The sequence below is a fragment of the Hippichthys cyanospilos genome, chromosome 10, assembly GCF_059441005.1.
Source record: "Hippichthys cyanospilos isolate Australia breed blue-spotted pipefish chromosome 10, RoL_Hcya_1.0, whole genome shotgun sequence".
NCBI lineage: Eukaryota > Metazoa > Chordata > Actinopteri > Syngnathiformes > Syngnathidae > Hippichthys > Hippichthys cyanospilos.
The window spans coordinates 15,362,590-15,384,542 of NC_142378.1; the positions used below are offsets into that span (position 1 = coordinate 15,362,590).

The 21,953-nt window shown below is 36.7% G+C and overlaps 1 protein-coding gene across 1 annotated transcript; it reads right to left on the reverse strand.

Moving 5' to 3' along the window:
• Positions 1-1,039: 1,039 nt before the first annotated feature.
• Positions 1,040-21,919, reverse strand: dnai3 (dynein axonemal intermediate chain 3). Its single transcript, XM_088425805.1, has 22 exons — positions 21,896-21,919; positions 20,998-21,062; positions 18,320-18,504; positions 17,793-17,897; positions 17,235-17,360; positions 16,956-17,155; positions 15,782-15,895; positions 15,230-15,426; positions 14,764-14,867; positions 14,038-14,127; positions 13,726-13,872; positions 12,346-12,465; positions 11,803-11,876; positions 10,456-10,603; positions 8,765-8,858; positions 7,812-7,924; positions 5,658-5,718; positions 5,342-5,484; positions 5,048-5,255; positions 4,157-4,248; positions 3,014-3,127; positions 1,040-1,774 (listed from the first exon to the last, which is right to left on the reverse strand). The coding sequence occupies exons 2-22, from the start codon at positions 21,041-21,043 to the stop codon at positions 1,667-1,669; spliced, it is 2,589 nt and encodes an 862-aa protein (XP_088281931.1). The 5' UTR covers positions 21,044-21,062; positions 21,896-21,919; the 3' UTR covers positions 1,040-1,666.
• Positions 21,920-21,953: the final 34 nt, after the last annotated feature.

Sequence of the window (21,953 nt, forward strand, 5' to 3'; positions counted from 1 at the left end):
AGAAAATGGATGGCGGGATGAATAGGGTTTTTGTAGAAGGGTGATTGTCTAAGATTTAGGGACATCTAGTCGAACCAAAAATGTTGTAATTTTAAAAACCCACACTTCAACAGTATGCAAAAAAAAAAAATTGTATCTCATCAACGTTACTTTATTTTTTTTTTATAATATAACCATTAGTCTAGTAATCTCTAATTATATTGCATAGATCTTGTGGCACCAAAGAAGAAGCTGAAATGGTTACTGGCCTCTTTGTCTTACGGCTACCCGAAGGAGAAAAACTGAAAAATACTGTGCAGTGTATTAGTAGTAGACTTGCAAAGTGTGGTCTCTCTGAGACAGTGTGCTTAAAAATGGTTGCTTTCTCTTAGTTCACAATTAAATTTCATGTTATGACCTCAGAAACCTGTGTGAAAATGTCAAATTTATCAAGACTAAATAAAACAAAGGGAAGAAAAAAGTAAGCGGGACAATAAGAGAGGTGAAGGTGTTGCGCCTTATGGTTTGTGCCATTACATTTTGCAATAGCAAGTCACTTGGATTTGTTTGACAACAATCAAACTGTCACCAAATTATGAAAAAGTACTGAATGAAAACCCTCCTAAGGCATCACGTTAACTCAGGCAAAATTGTGACATTTACTTTCTTCTTCCCTGCTTAAGGCCCTTGATTTGCTTACCTAAAAAAAATGCATGCATTTTTATGGCATGCCAGGCTGTACTGAACATTTCCATACATGCATAGTCCAAAATCACATCAAACTAACATCTGATTCTTCACAATTTGATTACAATACAATGATACTATGATCTTGTCAATTCATAGACGTTATGATCACTCCTACCATTTCTGGCATTCTGTTGAGTTGGTCTGTGTATTATTTCATCAATTAGGCTGGATGGACACCAAGAAATTGCTCAACTGAATAACATGATGGTTAGATTATGACACAACACGTTTTCAGGTCTCAAATTGTTTTCCTTTAATGAAAAACAAATCTATCAACAGCCTATGAAAAAGCCATTAATAGTGACTAAGCAAGGCTACAGATAACACATAGATTATCATGACAATAAAGTAGCCCTAAAATGAGAGTACAGTGCAGCCTTTCTTAGTCAATGTGTTTCTTTACTTTCATGAGTATTTACATTGAAGAGTCTCACTGAAGACATGAAAAACAAAATAGCCACCCTTTGCTCTTCTTGTTCCCGCTTTACACACTCGTGGCATTCTCTCGATGTGCTTGAAGAGGTAGTCACCTGAAATGGTTGTTACTTCCCCGGTGTGGCGCATCAGGCAGAGATTAGTAAGTGGAATTTCTTGCTCTCTCAATAGGGTTAGGACCGTCTGTTGTCTTGTGCAAAAGTCAGGTTAATACAAAGCTGACAGCCCGATAAGACGATTGTTTAAACTTTCATTTTATGGACAACTTGGTGACTTCTGCTTGTATACAGAGCACGTTGTAGGTAACTTCATGTCGATCACAGGTTTGTGAGGGCCATAGCCCTGGGTAGAGCCGTGAGGGTGAGGTGTGGTGCGCTGACACTATAACCCACAGGCTGGGCGTTAAACTTTTAAGGCTCAAATACGAGCTGCACATCAAAAAGTAAAAACTGTGTTTGTACATCGACATAAAGATTTGTCTATAAAAACAATGCCTGTGTTGTTATGTCGTTATCCCCATGCTTTTAAGGATGTTTTCCTCAAGCAAAAGAAACTCATCATACTCCTTAGTGTCCTTTTCTTCTGTGGGGGTTCCTGCTTTCTCAGGCTCCTTTGGGGAATAAACAGGAAGCAATACAATTTGTCACAATTTATTATCAAGTCAGCCTGCTTCTACAGAAAGCATCATGCTGCTTCACAGATGTTTTTCAAGAACTTCTCAAATACCATCTATTAATGTAATAAGAGTTAATGTCACTATATCAATAATACAGCTTTGGGAAAGCATGTAAGTGTAAGCATGTAAGTGCATGTAAAGCATGCAAGTGATATTTGTCTTTCATGTAATGTTATCTAACACTTATTGATTTTGGATAATTTGGAAAATAAAACAAAAACTGACATTGTGGTATATTTTCACCTGTCCTGACAACTGTCCTAATAAGCACGGTATGTTTAAAAAGATGTTTATTTCATCATTATACTGCTCAGGTTATTTGTCTTTTTCATATTTGCGTTGGTCCCTAATTAAAGCTTAAGTATAATTGTATATGTTCACTAAAAATCAGTCTTAATTTTGAATAGTAAACAAATAAATACATGAATAAAACTAGAATTATTATTACTAATATCATAATACACTTTTCAGCTGTATCGCCAAGCTCTTTTGTGAAGTGTTCATGAATTGCGTTGTGGAAGGTATGCACCAAAGACACTACAGTAGCTATCATCTCCAAATAATTGCAAAACAATCACATTTTAAAAAACGTATTCAGACTTACTGCATCAATAAAAAGAGTGCGGAGGAATGGCAAAACTAGAGTCAAAACAATCTTTTACAAAAGAGGGAGTGAGCACAAAGGTCTTAGTTCCGTTTTATTCCAAAGATTAAAAAGAAGGTGGTTGGTTACATATTTCATAGTAATACCATAATAGGAAATGATAATAATTATACAGTATGTGTGTCAATGGCTGTGCAAGCAGTGTGTTTTAGTATGATAACGGTTTTTAATGACACAAAAATCTAAAAATCATTGAGATTTGTGTGACATGTTTCTTTGGAGGTTCACATGCTATATTGTGACATGAAGCATAGAGACAATTCAAGGTCGGAATAACCAAGGTTTCCCCAGAGGTTCTTCATGAATTTGTGACTAGGCAGACAAGCACTGTCAATAATGACTCCCTCTCACGTGGTATTGAATATCCATGTTTATGAATTAAATATTAGGTTAGAGAGAACTTCAATATTGTTCCTATGATTTCAACATCACATGGGAAACACACTTAAAAGCTTTAACAACCGGCGAAGACTTTCAGTAAATTCTGTATAAAATACTGTAGAGCTCACCGTTTTCTTCTGCTCCTCTGGTTCCTGTGTCTGGTTTCGCCATACTTCTCTCCTCCTCACCAGATCATTTAGCCTCTCTTGCTGCTGATCAAGGCACTTTGCGACGTTTGATCGCTACACACACACACACACACACACACACACACACACACACACACACACACACACACACACACACAATATATAATATAATATATAAATATATATGTATATAAAGATAGATAGATAGATAGATAGATAGATAGATAGATAGATAGATAGATAGATAGATAGATAGATAGATAGATAGAGATAAAACATAAAATTATGTGATTCTGCCTTCATTACTTGTAAATGAAATTATATCTACCTATACATATACATTGTGTCATACTTGTATGAAATCCATTTCATCAACATGGATTAGCTCAATGTTTCTCAATTATATTTTGCAAAGCCATTCTAGGAAAACATCCCCACCCACTTGCCATGTGGACCATTAATAATATTTTCTATACAAATTGTATAAGTAGACCCAAAACTGTATCCTTTTAAACATTGACACAAGGAAAAAGCAATATAAAAACACAACTGTTAACTAGTTTTATACAGCATTTATACAAGTTAAAGGGTTGTCTAAACCAGGGGTGTCAAACATATACGGCTTGTGGGTCTGTTCTGATCCGCAAATTGGTTTAATCCGGCCTACAAGATGATTTGGTAAAGTATAAAAATGAGACCATTTTTTTTAATAAATAGAAAACTTGAAATGTTTTATGATTATTTATGATGTTATCATTTTATGATTAATAGTACTTTTGTGCTTGTACTATTATGGACAGTAATACAAAATACTAATACATTTGAAGTTGTTGTTTTCAAGTTATACAAATACATAGCATGATTTTATTCGTCCTGCCCAGATTATCCTCCATAAGGCCCACAAACTAAAATGAGTTTGACTGGTCTAAGCAGAAAAAAATCCCAAGTGCATTGAAGTGTCTGAAAAAAAAGGCAATCCTTATTTTATCACATTTACACTTAAAATGGCAAAAACGAATCCTATTTCTTGGAGTCACCAGAAATAAGAAATATTTCGTCCAGATTCTTGCTAGAGATCATAAGAAAAAAGACATGTTCCGTATCCACGACTAACTGTTTTACCTCATTCCTGGAAGCAGTGTAAAACACCGGTGGGATTTGAAATACACGGACAATTCCAAAATCATCACCTAAGGTCAGGAAGTGCTGCTTGGCTGGAGTAACATAAAGCCATACAAATAAACATCTATTAATGCTTCTTAACAAACTCCAAGGCACTCAAAATAATATGAGAACAAAAACAGATGAATGCCACAATAAAAACACATTTACATTAAAAATGTAAAAGGAACGGATAACTGTCCTCTCAATAGAAAGATAAAAATTCAATAAAAAATCTGAATGCATCTGAATGCACCATGTCTCTTCTTCTATTTAGCGATTAGTGGAGACTTGTGCTGTATCATGCATCATATAACAGCATAGCTAACAAGCTTAGCAGGTTTCTTAGCATCCTTAATCAGCGATTCAACATGAATCTATAATTACGGTGCGTAGATGTTGGTAGAAGCTTGATGTGATGGGGACAATTTGGGATAAAGGAGTGGTGAGGATGAGTCAAGCTAAACAGAACGGAAACACTAATTGTGCAATGTGAATCGAACATGCACGCATTTGTTTCATTGAGCAATCCACGAACCATGTTGCGCGTGTCAATTGTTCCATATGCATTACGCGTTAAGTCTTACGAAACCTAGCAACCCTGCAACACAAATGAACTGTCGTTCATAAACCATTTGGGCCTATCGGCGTGCACTTGATTTTAAGTTACGTGAGTCCGTGCGTTTACATGACGTGTAAAGCCCAAAGTTTATTGAGCAAACAGTGATACGAAATAGCTTATTTCAAGATTTGCAGTGGTGGGAAACCGAACTTAATCATACTCGGGAATTTGGACATTGAGGTTTGTGAGGTTCTGCAGCTCTATAATTGTGATTCTTCACAAATACTCACAGGCAGTGGACCATGAGTTGATGCAGGTTATCTTGCCATTGGTCATGTGTTCTTGCACGTGCACAGCTTCTCCTGTCTTTTCCAGAATGTTCCACACCTCAATTTTACCATCTCCCTTTGCGACAAAGAAAACTGCCGGCCGTGTCAAAGACCAGCATGCCGAAGTGCTTAGACCCTCCAAGGTTGGGAACAGAAAAAGGGGGCCGTCCTGAAAGTCCATTCGTAAAAAAACTTCTAAACCACATCCAATGAAGGTAAACAACATTTTTTGGGGTCAAATTAACAACTTTTTACCAACACTCCTTCTTTCCAAATGGCAATATTGCTGCTTCCATAAAGTGATGTTCCAGTCAAGACAATGTCTTTAAAAAAGGGTGAGCGCTCGACTGTATTGACCAAGCAAGGGTGGATTTTGAACAAATGAAGGGGCTTGGGACCTGGGGACAAATGAGAAGAGTTGGTGGTTATCATCCAGCATCAAGCGCGCAAGAGCATGAACATATTGCCAGTCAAATTTTGAAACTTTCATAATGTTCAAATTAAATGTAAAATATTGGCTTTTCGAGCAAAACCTTCTCCCAGTTGTCACAGAAGGTATTACGTAACTCACTAAGAACTTGATCGAGGTCGTTTTTCTCCATTTTCCACTCGGTGTAAGCAATCTCCCCATCCTGGCAAAAAGCATTGAGATTACGTACGATTATTTCTCCAGTAATACAAAGCCATGTCGGTATTTTGACATTTGCTTGTCATTCTCAGCAGCTTACTGATCACATTTGCAGAAAGAAATATCAAGAGAGGCATGTAGACAATGTTGTACTTGCAACAAGTTGGAGGGGTGGAGAGTGTTGCCTTGCTCAATGGCACCTTGACGGTAGGCAGGAAGCAGACTAAGTATCTGGTTGGTAACTGGTTGCCATTTGCTCAAGTCTTGACAGAGGAGCTACAGCTGCCTCGTGAGGGGTGTACACTACGGCTGGCAATCCGTGACTGTATCACAAGTCGATTCGATTCTAATTTCTAGGTCTGCAATTCGATTCTGAATCAGTTTAGATCAGAAATTATTTTTGATTAAAATGACTTGATTGACAATGCTTGATATTGATTCATTGACATTCAAACCGCGGGAATGGAAGAAAGAGACATCATTTGATAAGATATTGTAAACCCAAGTGACTTGATGTACCATTCATTGTATTTAAGTAATATACATATAAAATTTATTTCGCGCTTATCATTCTTTTTGATGGCAGCTTTTAAATTTTATATTTAATATATCATTTTAATGCATAGATTGACCTTTTTTTCTATCTGTCGGAACTGTCGCAGCAACTGTTAACAGCGAGCGATAAAGCTTGATACTTACGTGCTTTCCACGTAAAAAGATTTGTTTTTTGGTTTTAATTTTAAATGATAAAATGAATCTTGGACAAGGCCGCATGGTGGAAAACTTGTTAGGACGTCTGCCTCACAGTTCAGAGGTCTCAGGTTCAATTCCGGCTCCGGCCTTCCTGAGTTTGCATGTTCTCCCAGTTCCATATGGGTTTTCTCCAGGCACTCTAATTCCTCCAACATTCCCAAAAGCATGCATGCAAGGTGTATTGGACACTCCAAATTGCCCTTAGTGTATTTGTGAGTCTGAGTGCTCGTTGGCAGTGTCCCCCATCAACAGCCAGAAGACAATAGAGATTGGCACCAGCACGCCGGACACCCTACTGAGGATGAGCGGCTATAGAAACATATAGGGACGTTTTATATCGATTTTGAATAATAGTATCTTTATTTTATTGCAAATTGATGTTTTGGCAGACTTCTCGTGTTCGCTGTTGTCTTGAAATGGCAATGAAAAAAAAAAACCTTTTCTTGTGGTTTGTCCCATTGGGGGTTGCCACTATGTATGATGCTTTCCCATCAAAGTTTATATTGTTAATCAACCTAACGTGCTGCACATGCTTTTCACCAGCATCTTTTTGTCTGGCCAGTCTGTTAAGTTTTTCTCACCGTATTTACTATTAAATCTGGCCTTTTTTTTGGCCTTTGCTACTTCTGCCGGCGCTCTTGGTCACATCCTTTATTCTTGTCTCCTTTCCTGAGTCCTCTCATTGTCCCACTTCTTCCGAGCTAATCGTTTCTTGTGTGATTTCCGGCACATTCCTGTTCCACCGCTCAGTCTCCTTTTTCCATTTCCTATCAAGGAGACATTCCACATACTCTCCTGCCTATCTCTCGGGTAACCTTGGCTGCAGTGATCCAGTAAGGCTGAACGGTTTCAAGAAAAGGCTGAATTGTCATTTTCCTGACAGAAATTGCAATTTCAATTCACCGTTTGCTCAATTTTTACCGGTTACCACACAAAAGTCAGGGATTCCTTTTGTGAAATTGGACTTAAGTAATTTAACTGTCCAAATTTGGTTTGTGTACATCTTGTCTGCAAATTCATGCCAGTTTAGGCTGAGAGAAACAAAAACTCAAGTGTCATTAGGCTTAACAAGTTTGTCATTTGAAGATGTTTGCTGCTACTAAAGATGGTTAAAACAAGTGAAAGATTCTGAATATTGATGCTACAAGCATTGCATTATTGCTGAACCTTCTCTTACAACATTCACAAGTGATGAGTTTAGAACAGAACTTATGTAATGTAATAACAACATTAACAAGGTATAACTGGCAGAAAATTAGGGTCTTGCATTTTAGGAAGAGTTTATGAAAAAAATAATCACGCACTTAATATGCTGAGGATAAATAAGGTTCCAAGAATATTTACCTGCGTTCCAATATAAATCTTGGTATTTATGTCTTCTATAGGCGTTACTCCTTTGGCAGATGGTATTTGTAGCTGACTGTAGTCCTTAATTAGAGTTGAGCCATCACCACTTTCTTGAGCATCAAAAAATTCATAGGAATGATAGAAAAAAAAACAATTGACTTCATCAGTAACTTGTTGAGAAATATAATTCATGACAAAAAGTCTTAAAGAGGAGCAAGGAAAAGAACGTGTCTGTGCCGACTGAATATTTTCTATATATAGTATATCAGCTCTCTGCTCAATTAGCAAAAAAACATCAATATCCAATAAAATGAAAAACTTAACAAAGCTCACCACATAACGTCTATGCTCAAAAGCTAGTAGAAAGAAGTTTGAGACTCAACCCATCTGGTCATCAAGCTTTCAAAATGATTTACAAATCAACAGCACAAATATGCAGGTGTCCAGAAATCCACTCCGCCAGTTCATTTCTGTTTTTTTTTTTTCAATGTTTCTTCGTCAAGTTAGCAAGGTAATTGTTTAGATCAAGTAAATGTCAATCACACAGTTGTTTTTGCAATCCATATAATAAACCAATCAAAAAATAATTTAGCTGTATAATTCCTTCCTATTTCTGTTCACGTTTGCTTTCTCATCCACACCTAATCGCTAGAAAGTGTCCCATCACACTGGAACCAAAACTACCACTTGTGTTCCATGTCTTAGAATCATGGGAAATGTAGTCCTACTAGCTTAATGCTGTGGTCAGTCTAACCGTTGGTAAGTTTTCCTGCCAGCATGTTTCTTGTGTTACTATGTAGCACCACAAGATAAGAACTAAGATGAGAACTAAGCTTGTACTGTATTAGGTCAAGTAAATAATATAAACACCTATTCCAAAAACACACAGATGGATCTTCTGTTTCATCAATTAATAGTCAACAATAAAAACTATTCACTTTTACTCTCACCTGTGACATTGGTGTTGCTATTGTTGGTGAAGGGATAAAGGTTGAATTTTAATGGGGCATATTCACCGCTCCGCTCCATATTGACCAAAGGTACCTAAAACACAAAAGAATATGTGTTTGACTAAGACTACTTCTAAAAATAACATAATCTCAATATGGTTTCATGGTTTAGAATTGTCAAATTGGTGATGAAAAACGTTACATATGTTGCCTATTTAAAGATTACAGATGTGCAGATGTTTTTTAGATTTATAGAAAGTCTTCTTTTGTGTATAGTCCTCTTTGGTGCAAGTAGTAAATTAAGACAACAAATTGATTCACCTAAAAAGTCCGGAGAGTTGTATTGATAGGACTCAAAAAAGCCAGACAAACAGACTCAGGCAGCTTTTTCCCTCCGCTCAGAATAACAAAACAAGAACACACTGAAAAGAATGTTTTTTTTATTTCATATTTTTTCTTTGTATTATTCCTAGTACAGTAGTACCGTATTTTGTTGTATACCAGCTATACAATTGTCAATAAAGGCATTCTGTTGCATTCTATTGTATTTTATTCTCATTTTCAGTGTGTTTGTGGTTGCTTGACTCTCTCCATCCATTCCTCCACTCAGCTCTACTCCCAAAATATGATTGCCATGCAGCACATGTGACTATCCATGTTATTCTTCCTTACGTAATAGGCAGTGTTGGACTTGGAAAGTATATTAATAATGTTTCAGACTTCCAGAGTTCCCAGACTTTCACTTCCTGAACAACAATCATTTATTAAATCATTTGTTACAATACAGTGTTTTGTTCACTTGCTGTAAGATGGAACTTAAAACAAAAGTTTTTTCATAAAACTTTTATATTCCCCCCAAAAAAGATTCATATAAACAGGAAAGGGTAAGAAAAAAAAATATCCTAGTGGAGCAAGTCGGTTTGCATACCCCAAAAAATTAATTAGTTGCTCCCCAGTCTGTAAGCAGTGTTATGATTATTAAAATACTGCATTTATTGCCTGTTTGTAAGTGTATTTTTCTTTGTACTTTGTCAGTAGAATTTAAATATGACTGAACAGTTTTTGTTTTGTGAAGACATTTACTGGTTGTAAATGATTGCTTAATCGAAAAGACTGGAGTTTTGGCAACAAGGCTTGAATTGTTTTATTTTTCTTGATGGTTTTGAGGAAAATGATGGCGGTTGCAAGAAATGTCTTTTAGCAATTGTAACTGTAATTGCAACTGTAATTGTAATTAAAGGAAAACACATAAGTTAAATTATCTTTAACAGTTTCTGTTGTTGAATTCAGACAGATCAGATAGACTCTACTGAATTACTGGGCCGATTTGAAGAATTTGTTGGGACCGTTCCTCAACCTTGTCCAATTCATACAACTGAAGCAAAGCAATAGAATTTATAATTCTAACTCTCTCAGTGTCATTATTGCAATCTACCATTACCACGCTGCTTTACAAGCCAACATTGCCTAATTTAATTCTTTATTGAGGTTGCTTTAATTTTCTATAAGTGGATGTGCAGCATGAATAAAATAAACACTGTTCTCTTTTCTCTTAAAATGAAAATGTGATTTTTACACACTTTGTTTCGATAGAACTGTACATATTGTAAACAATGTATGGGAAAACTAAGGTCAGGAGAAAGCTATTTTGAAAGGTAAAAAAAACAAAAACACAGTGAATCCTACTTTACCATTATGAAGGGTTTCCATAGCCGCTCCAAGTGTTTGAAAGGGTTGTTGTCACTGTAATTCGCCATCTGAGACTCATCGTTCTGCTTCTTGTCTGGAGCAGCTTGACGCGTTTGTTTGGGCATTCGGATATCCCAGAACATTAAAGAACTTTGAAAAGATATTTGCACACAGTTATTTTAAACTCATCATAAAACTGCTACGACTTAAAACTTACGATGTATGTCGTAGGTTAATTCGGAGAAATACTCAAGGTAAAAAAAACAGCAATTCTAATTATTGGGGGGGTGAGCTCATTATTAACAACACACCAAACGAAGGCTGTCAGTGTCTCTTTAATCTCTGTAACACAGTTACTCAGATAAATCCCATATGCAAGAATTATATATCTTACAAAAATGCGCACAAATTACATTGATTAAATCAATTATAACTAAAATAAAAATGCAATTGATCACAATACAAAACATCTATTACATGCGAAGGAGTACCTATCATTGCAAAACCTTTGCATATGCAAACATATACCAGAGGGGAATACCTGGCACAAACATAAAAGCTAACGAGACAAACGTATACAAGGCAACGCTATATATCATGCTAAAGATAAGAACTAGCGTTAGCTAGCATGTTATCCACAGCCACAAGTTGTTGGATCAATAAACTAATTTTGGGCATCATATAATAATTGACTAAATTCTGACAAAGAAAGTACAACTTACTACTGACACCGGTGTCACTATAATGATTTAGAAAGATTTAGAAAAAAAAAAAAATTGAAACCTTCCTCAGGTTAAAATGTTTTAAGATATTGTTACTCCTATGATAATCAGTTTGATTTACATTTATTATTTATTGATTTCATTTTTTTTCACTCTAGGCCTAACCTCTAATGGCTCAGTTGGTCAACAATGTTTCTAGTTTAAATCTTTTTTTTTTTTTTTTTTTTTTACGTTTCAGGCACTATGATGCACTTATTTATTTTTGTTCTGTTTCAGAAAAAACGGCAATCTGAATAAAAAGTAACTAACATTTTTTGAAAGTGTAATTACAGTATTTTGCTTTTTTCTTTAGTCTTAAAAAGGATACAATTCTCGGTATACTGTACAATTTTTATTTGTATCGATAATGATGAATTTAAAGTCACCACATTTGAGTGAGGGTGCAAAATATTTTCTCTTTTCGAGGGGAGCTTAATAATTGTGAAGGACTGCACTAGTGCAACACACTTCAAGTACAGCTTGATGATCTGATGCTGCAATGGCAGTGACAAAGAGACTTTTCTAATTACTAGCCAGCATAACATATAGCATGTCAAAGAAAGTGTTTGAATTCCTTGAATGACTTACCTGTCAGGGGAGCAAGTGATAAGTTGAACCGAAGTATTGGATGTGTTCTCCACTGGAACGCCGTGAGCAGTTACCTAAAGAGATTCAAGAAGGGTTAAGAATTTAACAAACACTATCAATCAAGCTGAAGAGTTTGAACAGATGATGGTAATGGTAGCAAGCAAGGAACCTGGGAAGATATTATATCCTTTTAATGTTGCGGGAACTGCTCTATTGGTAAGTAATATTTTTTTGTGAGTAGAGAATCATTTACTGCGATGACAAAAACGTATGGTATGTAATCATTTTGGAAACAATAGGCATGTAACATTTCCTTGGTCTCATGAAGGCTGTCATATTACGATATCCTGGCAACCTCAGTTTTGTAGTTCAGTTTTTACCATCGAATGAAGAACATATCCGAACAAGACCTTTAAAACATAACAAGTCAATTAGTCACCAGTTATACTCAGTTGACTAATTCAATTAAATCATAGCATTTTGCATTGAAGTTTTGGACAAATGGGACATAGCCACCGGGAACTTTGCAAAAGTGACCCATACCTCAAATGTTGGTGGCAGCCAGTGGACATCCGTAATCGGTGCCTTGTGACTGTGCTCTACTCCAGACATGGCCCTGAAGCGCACAAACGGTCGTTTACGCCCTTTCTTGTCCTCAATTCCCTGTGAATAGATTGGGGGGTGGGGGGTGAACTGAGTTGAGTAATGGTCAACGCAAAAGTCCTACAATTCATGAATCTTTCTTTCATACTGACATTTAGCATTCGCCCTTGACCGCTGTAATGTCAACATCATCTAGCTTTTCACATGGTGGGAAAGGAAAATATATCCAAATTGAAGGATTTTAGCTATAGCTATAGTTTAGTTGACAAACATGCCACAGGTGGCTGTAGCTACCACAACGCTCAATATAGAAATAAAACCGTGTTTACACTACAAATAAGGAGGAGGGTGGAGTTCTGCTTTTATTGTGCATAAACTTCAGGGGCAAATCATGGTGGTAGGTGAGGGTGGGTGGGTTTGCATACCAGCTGGAGGTTAAGACCTGATGCTGTTGGTTCTGTGAAAGAAGAGCAAACAGGAGCAGAAAGAAATGGGGGGGTGGAGAAAGAAAAAGAAAACAAGAAGCATAGAGAGGGATGGAGACAGCTGGCCGACTGGAGGGGCAATAGAAGCACACAAAGATGCCTCGGCAAAGGTGATGCGGAGTTTTGTCTGTTTAATTTTTTTGGACATTTGAAACACTGTACATAAATGGACTGTCTCGATTTATTATCCTATTTTCTTACTCCTTACTATTTTTTGCAAGAGAGTTTTTCTTTAGAATTGCTATCACGTTACGCAAAATAAAATCTTTTATTCAGCATTAGTGAAATCCTGAAAAAGACCTAATGCTATTATTTCCTAATGCAGCAAGAACAGATTTAAAATCAGTATGTATTATTGCTGTTGGAACATTTGGCATATGGCCCAAATTTATTCTGGAATAAATCCAGACAGGGCTCAAATTTATTCTGGAATAAATCCAGACATCCTTTCAATAAATATTTGTTGGATTTATTAGTTGAATTAAAATCATAGATGAATAAAGGTTGAAAAAAAATAAGATTTTATTTTGGGGCCATATGCTCCAGCCCTACTTTGATGATCTAATTTCCATAACTAAGTATGATATGGATTACTTGAGAACATAACAATGACACAGTCGTTTTTGCCATCTAATGAACAAGTGAGCATGACGAGAGAAATACTGTCGTCAGTCATCAGAGGCCCAGCATCCTTTGACACGCATACTTGAAAACCATTGTGATATCATCCAAACAACCCAATTAGGGTCATGAAAACCACATGTATTATCACTTGCAGGAAAACAGTATTTTTGAGCCAACAAGCTGCTCATAAAGACAGGACATGGGTACTTACCGTAATGTCACCATCATGATGTTTATGATGATGATGGTGATGATGATGGTGGTGGTGGTGGTGGTGATGGTGGTGGTGATGATGACCAGGCCCATGTTGGGCTGGGTGCAAACGTGAGCCGTAAGCAGATATTTCCCACAGCACAACCTGAGACACACACACATTGCCATGCCTGTTATTGGTGATCACCATGTCCATTCAAAAAGAATGAGCAGCAGCCATTGATGAAAAATTGCATTCAAAAAGGCGTTTCAAGGCCAAACGCAGCAAGGAAGGTCATGCTGAGACGCAAAGTAGAGTCAAAGCAAGCACCTGACCGTTCACGCAGCCACCGACGATAATATTTGGATCAGAGGGGCAGAACTCAAAGGCAAGAATGTCATCTGGGCACTCCAGCACGACCTGAAAGATAAAAACACACAGACACCAGCATTGCAAAAATACCATTGTGCTGATGACATTTCCATGTACAGTGTTATTTGAAATTATCTATGCTTGTCTGTGGAAATTTTAGTTTTTTTTGCACAAAATCACATGCAAAAATAAGCAGCTATAGCAGTAAATGTTCATCATTGTGTTTAAAATACCCCAACAGAAGACTGCATGGGCCATAGAAGATAAACATCGTCGAGAAGGATTATGTTGCACTCTATCATCGCCGCTTATTGATCAGTGTCTGAGTTCAATCGTTAAATGTTCTCAAATTTGGCACAATATTGATCATTGTACATTGGATCTTAGTTGACATCCTCTTATACATCCTTTCTTTTCTGTTTGCCATAGGTTTATAAATGTATTTCGGCGTGAAATGGTGCGAACCGGCACAAACTACTCTATATTAGTGCAATTGAGACAAATCTGCATTCATCTTTTAATACATCCGATAGTTTACTTGTAGGGAATCTGGCATTTAAGATCCCAGACGAAGTTTAAAAAATCACAAAGTTGAGGACAATTGATCTGGGATTCAGGATATATAGAATACAGAACTATTAAATATCAAAAGCACACACATATAAAACGCTGACTTTTGCATACCTTGGCATTAGTGGGGTCCGAGAAGCTGTAAAAAAGTATGATTGGCCCAGTAGACCTGTTCAAATGGTATTTCTTCTTTTCGGTCATTGCCACAGCTATCACATCTAACACAATGAGAAATTAAATCCAAATAAATCTTAGACAAAGTATAATGTTCACAATAGCTCAGTCTTTCAAGAAACTGGAACAACTGCGATTGCTACAGTGTTTACAGAAATTCAATTTTGATGTTTTGGGACTGTGAATGGCTTTTCATCAAAGGGGCGAATCAATGATGACCACACTGAAACAACTCGTACCTGCATGCTTAATCACGCAGAGAACCGGAGCAATATTTTTTTTTTTTCTGTCTAATAGATACTATCTATCCAAAGTAAGCTCCCAACATAAAACACAGCTGTATACCACTTTTTGGAAAGCCATTTGTGAACTGCTGAGAAAAAAAAAGACCTTGGATGAGCTTTACTCTGAATAGTGGGATGCCAGTGCATGCAGATGATCTCCTTGTCCTGAGTGTAATTCGGGTCAGAAAAGGCCTGGTTCAGCATCAAAACGTCCGACACCTTTCCGGACCAGTCAATATCTTCGGTTTCTGTCCCCAAAGCCATCCAGTCATCCTTGAACACATTCATAATCTCCTCAAGCTGAAGGGCATGCAGAACCCTACAAAAAGGAAGTTGCTTTCAGTAGTTGTGGTTTGAGCATCTTTAATGGAAAACACAGCATGGAAAACGTAAAACTACAAATGCTGTAGACTTATGAAAGGTTTAACAAAAATTTTCATACTGATTCACAGGGGAAGTTACTCCGGTCCTCGAGGGCAACTATCCACCAGGATATCAGTGTAACACTCCTATCAAGCTTCTGCTGAGGTTTCTGGGGAGCTGATCTTTAAATCGAGTATATTGGAGAAGGGGTGCACCAAAAACATGCTGGATAGGTGCCCTCAAGGACTGGAGTTGATGACACCTGGACTAGAGAAACTAAAACAATAACACTGTGGTGTGTGCTGGTTTACCTGTTTGTTACTCCATTGCAAAACTCATTTAAGTTTGATGCAGGGGTCTCCTCCTCCTCAGTTTTGCTCATTTCTCCTGGCGTGTACTGTGTCGCGTTATTTTTCACATACTTCCTGTAATGTGCAGGAAATGTATTATTCAATATGTGTAATCAACCATTATTTAGTGTGTAATACTGACAAAAATCTTTTCAGTACAATTTCGATTGTGAATGACGACCGCTGGAAATTAATTATTGCTATTGCAGTGGGAAAATTTTGGGTTATAATTAGTTGCCATGCACATAGATAATTTGTGACATTATATTAGTTGAGGATCTCCAGATATGTTCCTCAGGATACACTAGCTGCAAATAGGCCAAAAACATACACTAGCACATTATTAACTAATAAACTAGTTCCTTTGTGGTATTAAAAAAATAGTACTAGGCATTGCTCACTTTCTTCATTTCATTTAAGTGAATGAGTGAGTCTTGTCTTTGTATCGATCCCCATCAAATTGTATTCCTTGATTAATGTTTTGCAACGTGGGGTGGCTCTAAAGAGGAAGAGTATGGATACAAATTAAAAGCAGGGCTTAATCTCATTCACTTGAACATAAAGAGAGTGCTACTCACTATTGCATCCAATATTTTTTTTTTACTGGTTAAGTATTGCTGTAAAACACAACACAATTTATGTGTACTGTATGTACTGTATTTTATTTTCCTGTCTTACTTGCTTAAAACAAGGAAAGGGGAGAGTGCAGGGGAGTTCCTTGCCACACCCTAAATATGTAGGTTAAGTAGATGACTGTAATGGCGTGGCCTTTTTTGGATTGTGTCTTAGGACCACATTGCAAGGGATTCTGAGAGCAGTTCCATTGTAACCCCACGGCAACCACACTGGGCGGAACCAGGTATATACAGGAAAGAGGCTTTAGCGTTTTCAGTTTCCACCAAGCACTCACTCTAAATGCTTTTAAAAGGGAAAGTGATTTAACATGTTGGTAAACATATCCATGTCCCACTTTATCTTGAAACAAGTTGTTTATCCCATTCAACATTAAATAGATGAGTGCCTAGACATCCAATGATGTTACATTTTAGTGTCGGTATTAATGATGGTACTTAGGAATGTAGTAGTGTAAGCTACAGTATGTAATGCACGTCTTGGTTTGCCATTGCGTTTGTACCACTGAGTCTGTGCGCTGCTGCTCCGGAGTATGGGAATAGCCTGCACCGCGCAGTCCCTCTGTAAAAGCTTGATGTTGAATCTCTTGTCTTGGTAGGACAAACACTCCAGATTACCATCTTTGGCATCTGCAACATTGCGGTCTGAAAGAGTGACCGGCAGCCCAAAATCCCTCCGAGCTCTGGAGAATTTGTAGATTAGCTTATGATGGAAGACAGAATAGAGGAGATAACAATGAATGAAAAAAAAATCAGTTTTAAAGAGTTCTCTTTTTTTTCACCTTTTCTCTTGTCTCTTTGACAGATTCGTCATCTATTTCTATTTCACTGCCAAGTGATATCCATTCCTTTGGTTCTGGAGTTTTGATTTCAATCTCTAAATCTTCCTCAGATTCAGATACAGGTGGCTGTAAAACGAACCGATAATGCATGGTTATTGCATGAAGTTGTATGTGATCCCACAAATCTTTATTTCCACAAGAGTTGAACTGAATTTACTCTATGTTGTGGTTAAAAAAATTAAAAGCACCTGAAGCCAGACACATATTTAAAGTAGAATATAAATTTAATTAAAAATGTATTTAGGTACACTGCAGTATAGAGTGAATAAATACAAAGGAAAAAAAGAAAAAAAAAGAAAAAAAGAGGAATAAATAAATAAATGAATATATATATATATATATATATATATATATATATATATATATATATATATATATATATATATATATATATATATATATATATATATATATATATATATATATATATATACACACACACACACATACACACACAAAAACTTTGAACTTCTGAGCAAAGTGTCTACTTGCACTTACATTGAGGATTCTTTCTTTTGCTTCTGGTGTCACAGCCAGATAGAACAATTGGCCATAGGTGAATTCCCTATCATAAACTAGCAAAATCTCACTCTCTGGATAATCCTGTAAATGGAAGGAAATGTAATGTACAGCATGTTCGATACTTCCCATTATACAAGCAAAAGGCAAAGATAGCAAACCATGTGAAATTGGAAAAAAAAAAAAACATGAGCGATCAATTTTCATCAATTTTGTTTGGTGCTATTCTTTTTATATCACACTTGCATTGATAAAAGAAAAAAAACTATAGGTCAAAGGTCAGCATTGCAGCGCTAGCGTAGCGATAATGGAGAAAAACAAGCTGCACAATCGAAAATGAGAAGATGATTGTCGGAGCAAAGTTGCAACTTCAAACGTGTGTATCAAACTGTTAGGGTAAGCTTGCCTTATTTTTGCCAGAGCTCTTAACATTGGATTCTGTATATCATCACAGTGTCTTGGGGCTATTGTCCGAGTGAGCCACAGGACAATACGGTAAGCCTCACCAGAATAATCTGCTTCACAGGGCTGAAATCAGACACTGCAGCTTTTGTCTTCATGTCCTCTAAGATGTCATCCTTTTTCAGCAGCTTGTAGGGGTTCTCCGCTGTGACGTCCTCATCAGCAACGCAACCAAAGTGCTCCTGCGTTGCGGATGTCAGCACCATGGGGACAATGTCCTCTGGTTGACCTTGAAAAAGTTTAGTCATTAGCTTAAAATGCTTGAATTGATGTGTGTAATTGTAATTGTAATTGATGTTATGTAAGACAAGGTGAAGCTAGTTAATGTATTTTTTGGTTGCAGTGCTGGGGGAAAAGCCTAATAAAAATAACATGATACTGTTGGGTCAAATAGAACCGAATTTGGTCAAACATTACCCGATTTGAGTCAAAAAGGGACTAATTCACAACTCAGGTTGAGAAAGCATTTTAAAAAGAGTGAGGTCAAAAATAACTGTTTAACATAGGATTTAAAACACCGTGACTCGGCAGTCCTTAACATCCTTTCTTTAAACCAATGTTGCCAATTGAAACTACATTTTCCTGTCAATAGAAATAACCCAAATTGGGTCAAAATGGACAACTCATACTGTTGCACCTGCTGGAAAAAGGTAAAATGTTGGACCAACCTGCTACTTGGGTTAATGTGACCCAAATTGGTCTTTGTCTTGTTTTGTACAAAACAACATAAAACACTGAGTCAAATTGACATCATTAGTAGGTCGGTCTCATATTGACCAAAATTGGCTTTTTTTTTTGATCAAGCAGTTTTAGGAGTGTGGATTTTTATTTAAAGGTAACAACATAGCTGCATTTTTTGACTCATCTAGCTGGCATCGTCTGTTTAGCATAGCTCCGAAAACAAACTGATTTGTCAGCGCTAGACCTGTTTCTTTACCAACAATTCTAGAGGAGTCAAAAAATACAACTGGTTCATGAAGCAACGTTAAAGCTTCATCTTCCCGTCACTGTTTTTGACCTAGCTGATGTTAAAGTATCTGAAAACATTGCGCAGATTCATTCAGAGTGCTATTTTTTTCTAATTAATCTAGACTGTTTTCTAGTACAGCCAAAGTGGTCCACTTCTAACGGGTAAACATGTTGGAATGAAGATATCAAACTGAGCATCAAAGTTTAGCTCATGAATTTTATGTAAAAAGTTAATCCTTGTTTAGAGGCATGCTGAACCCAGAACCATTCACGGTAAACATAATGCTCTATAATGACAGTTTTCATCCCGCCTGCGGTTGCTGTTTTCAAAGTCTGCCCACAAGGTTGTAGAAAAGATGCAGGGAATGCCGAATACAGCTTAAGTAAACCCACTTCCCAGCTGGGTGTGTCAACCTTCCCACTAAACTCATTTAGACCTCACACCAAATCATTGTAGTGGAAATTTATACCCGTCATCTAAGACCGTGAAGTGTCAGCTATGGCGATTGTATCCAAGGGAAATATTTGCCTGACAGATTAAGAGTGTGTGATGTGTAATGTCCCAGAAAGCCGAAGAATGTAACTTGATTGCATTTGTGTACATTGCTTAAGTGGAACATTCTGATTTCTCGGGGGCCTTTCATCTTGGCTAATCCTACTTATAGACTGTTTTTGTGTATCATGTGCCTTCAGTCTATTTATGTTACCACAGCTCATGAAAATGTTGGGTTTGTTTGTTTTTCTCTTTATTATTTTCCCCACTATGCTTCCCACATGGTCAAATGTTTTGTCAGTAAACTGAATTTGTTAATTTTGACATTTCTGAGACTTACTGGATATTGTTCTTTTGAGAGCGTTTATTACACTTTTGGGGGTCTTTTCAACCTGTTGACCCTAAACACCATTATCTTTAACACAGCCAAGGTAAAATGACCCAGATTCAATAAGATACTGTGTTGGTGGCCTGTATTTGACAAAAATCATATTTTAAGTTAGATTGACAACAACAATAGAGCCACAGGTGAGAATAGAGCATGCATGCCCAAGGCTATGCAACAAAATTCCAGAGACCACATCAAAGGAATACTTAACATTCTTTTAGTCCTCAAAAAAAAGAGAACATTAGTTTCATGTGTGTATTTATTTCAGAGTAGGGTTAACTTTTGTCAACTGGATATATTGTATATATTGTTATACTTTTAGACTAATCTTTTAAACTATTGTAAAATCAAATGCGAGGTTGGGCTGCTTGGCTTGTCTATGGTTTTTCTAACCCACATCCAAATACATTTTAGACTGCTTTGTCCAAAAATAGAAAGATTTAAGGACCACACTATATTTCTACTTTAACTTTTTAAACATGGTAAAAAAAATTAAATCACGCAAGCTATTCACTTTCTCCATGTAGTTATTTAAAAATAAAATGCCCTCCAACCTTTTTATTACTTTTTTAAATAGCAGGCCATGTCAAAATGTATTTTTAGTAAATGTTGCGGGCAGCACAAATATGAATGGTGAGCCACAAATTGCCCTAGGGCTGTAGTTTGGACACCTTTGTTTTAGACATTTCTGATTTCAATTTTCTGGATGTTTAGAAGTCTATGTTATTAAGACTATGCCATGTTCTTTTTAAGTTATGTATTTCAAAATGTTCTTGTTTTACTTAGATAGGTATAGATACATTTATATTTCATTACAACTTTTCTTATGTTAAATGATATATATACTGTATATTGGGGAGCATTACACTCACCTAGACCATTCTCTGAACTGTTGGTTGAACTTGTCTTTGATGTCATGCTTGCTCATATGGTAGTTCTGCAAATGGAGATGTCAAATCAGTGCCAAAACACAAAAACAAACAATAAAACAAATGTGATTTTTTTAGTCATATTTCCATCCATCCATCACTCACTCACTCACTCACTCACTCACTCACTCACTCACTCACTCACACACTCACTCACTCACTCACTCACTCACTCACTCACTCACTCACTCATCCTTTCGAAGGTGACAAACATGTTGGACCCTGTGCTAGCTGTCATCATCATCATCATCATCATCATCATCATCATCATCAGTATTATCGTTATTATTATAAGAGGTGGTGGTGTTATTGTTATTGGTATGATGATGATGATGATGATGATTATTACTATTATTATTATTATTATTATTATTATTAGTAGTAGTAGTAGTAGTAGTAGTAGTAGTAGTAGTAGTAGTAGTAGTAGTACAGTAGTAGTAGTAGTAGTAATAATTCTAATAGTAGTAGTAGTAGTAGTAGTGTGCTTTGTTTACAGTTAGCGACACCCTGCGGTACAAATATATAGTGCAGTACTTTCTGTTTGAGACCCTTAACGTAAAAACAAAAAACAAACGCCTATAAATCCAAAGTGCTGGACGTCAGTCAAATACATGCATTCGAGCCGTTCTGCTGACATCCACAGCCGCATAATACAAAGCACTGTAAACACTGAAGCAACGTTAAAGCTACGTGTTAACATGCGCTCGCAGATAAGAATATGTTGTCAGTTTAAAAATGTTCAACATGTTGCTATTTAGTAGTGATATCACTGAAAGGAAAGTTATTTTAATTTAGCGAAAGGACAAGTCTCCATTTGACATGGAGTCGAAGATTCCCTTACCCGTTTCATGAGCCTCCCCTTGTGCTTTGAAATGGAAGTGTTTGGTTGCCATGAGCAA

Bases quoted from the DNA above. Each gene is read 5' to 3' on its own strand.
- dnai3 (XM_088425805.1), bottom strand. From the start codon at position 21,043: ATGACATCAAAGACAAGTTCAACCAACAGTTCAGAGAATGGTCTAG. The intron at 17,898-18,319 runs GTGAGGCTTACC...TTCCATTTACAG, and splicing joins CTGTGAAGCAGATTATTCTG to GATTATCCAGAGAGTGAGAT. The intron at 17,156-17,234 runs GTGAAAAAAAAG...TTCCATCATAAG, and splicing joins TCAAAGAGACAAGAGAAAAG to CTAATCTACAAATTCTCCAG.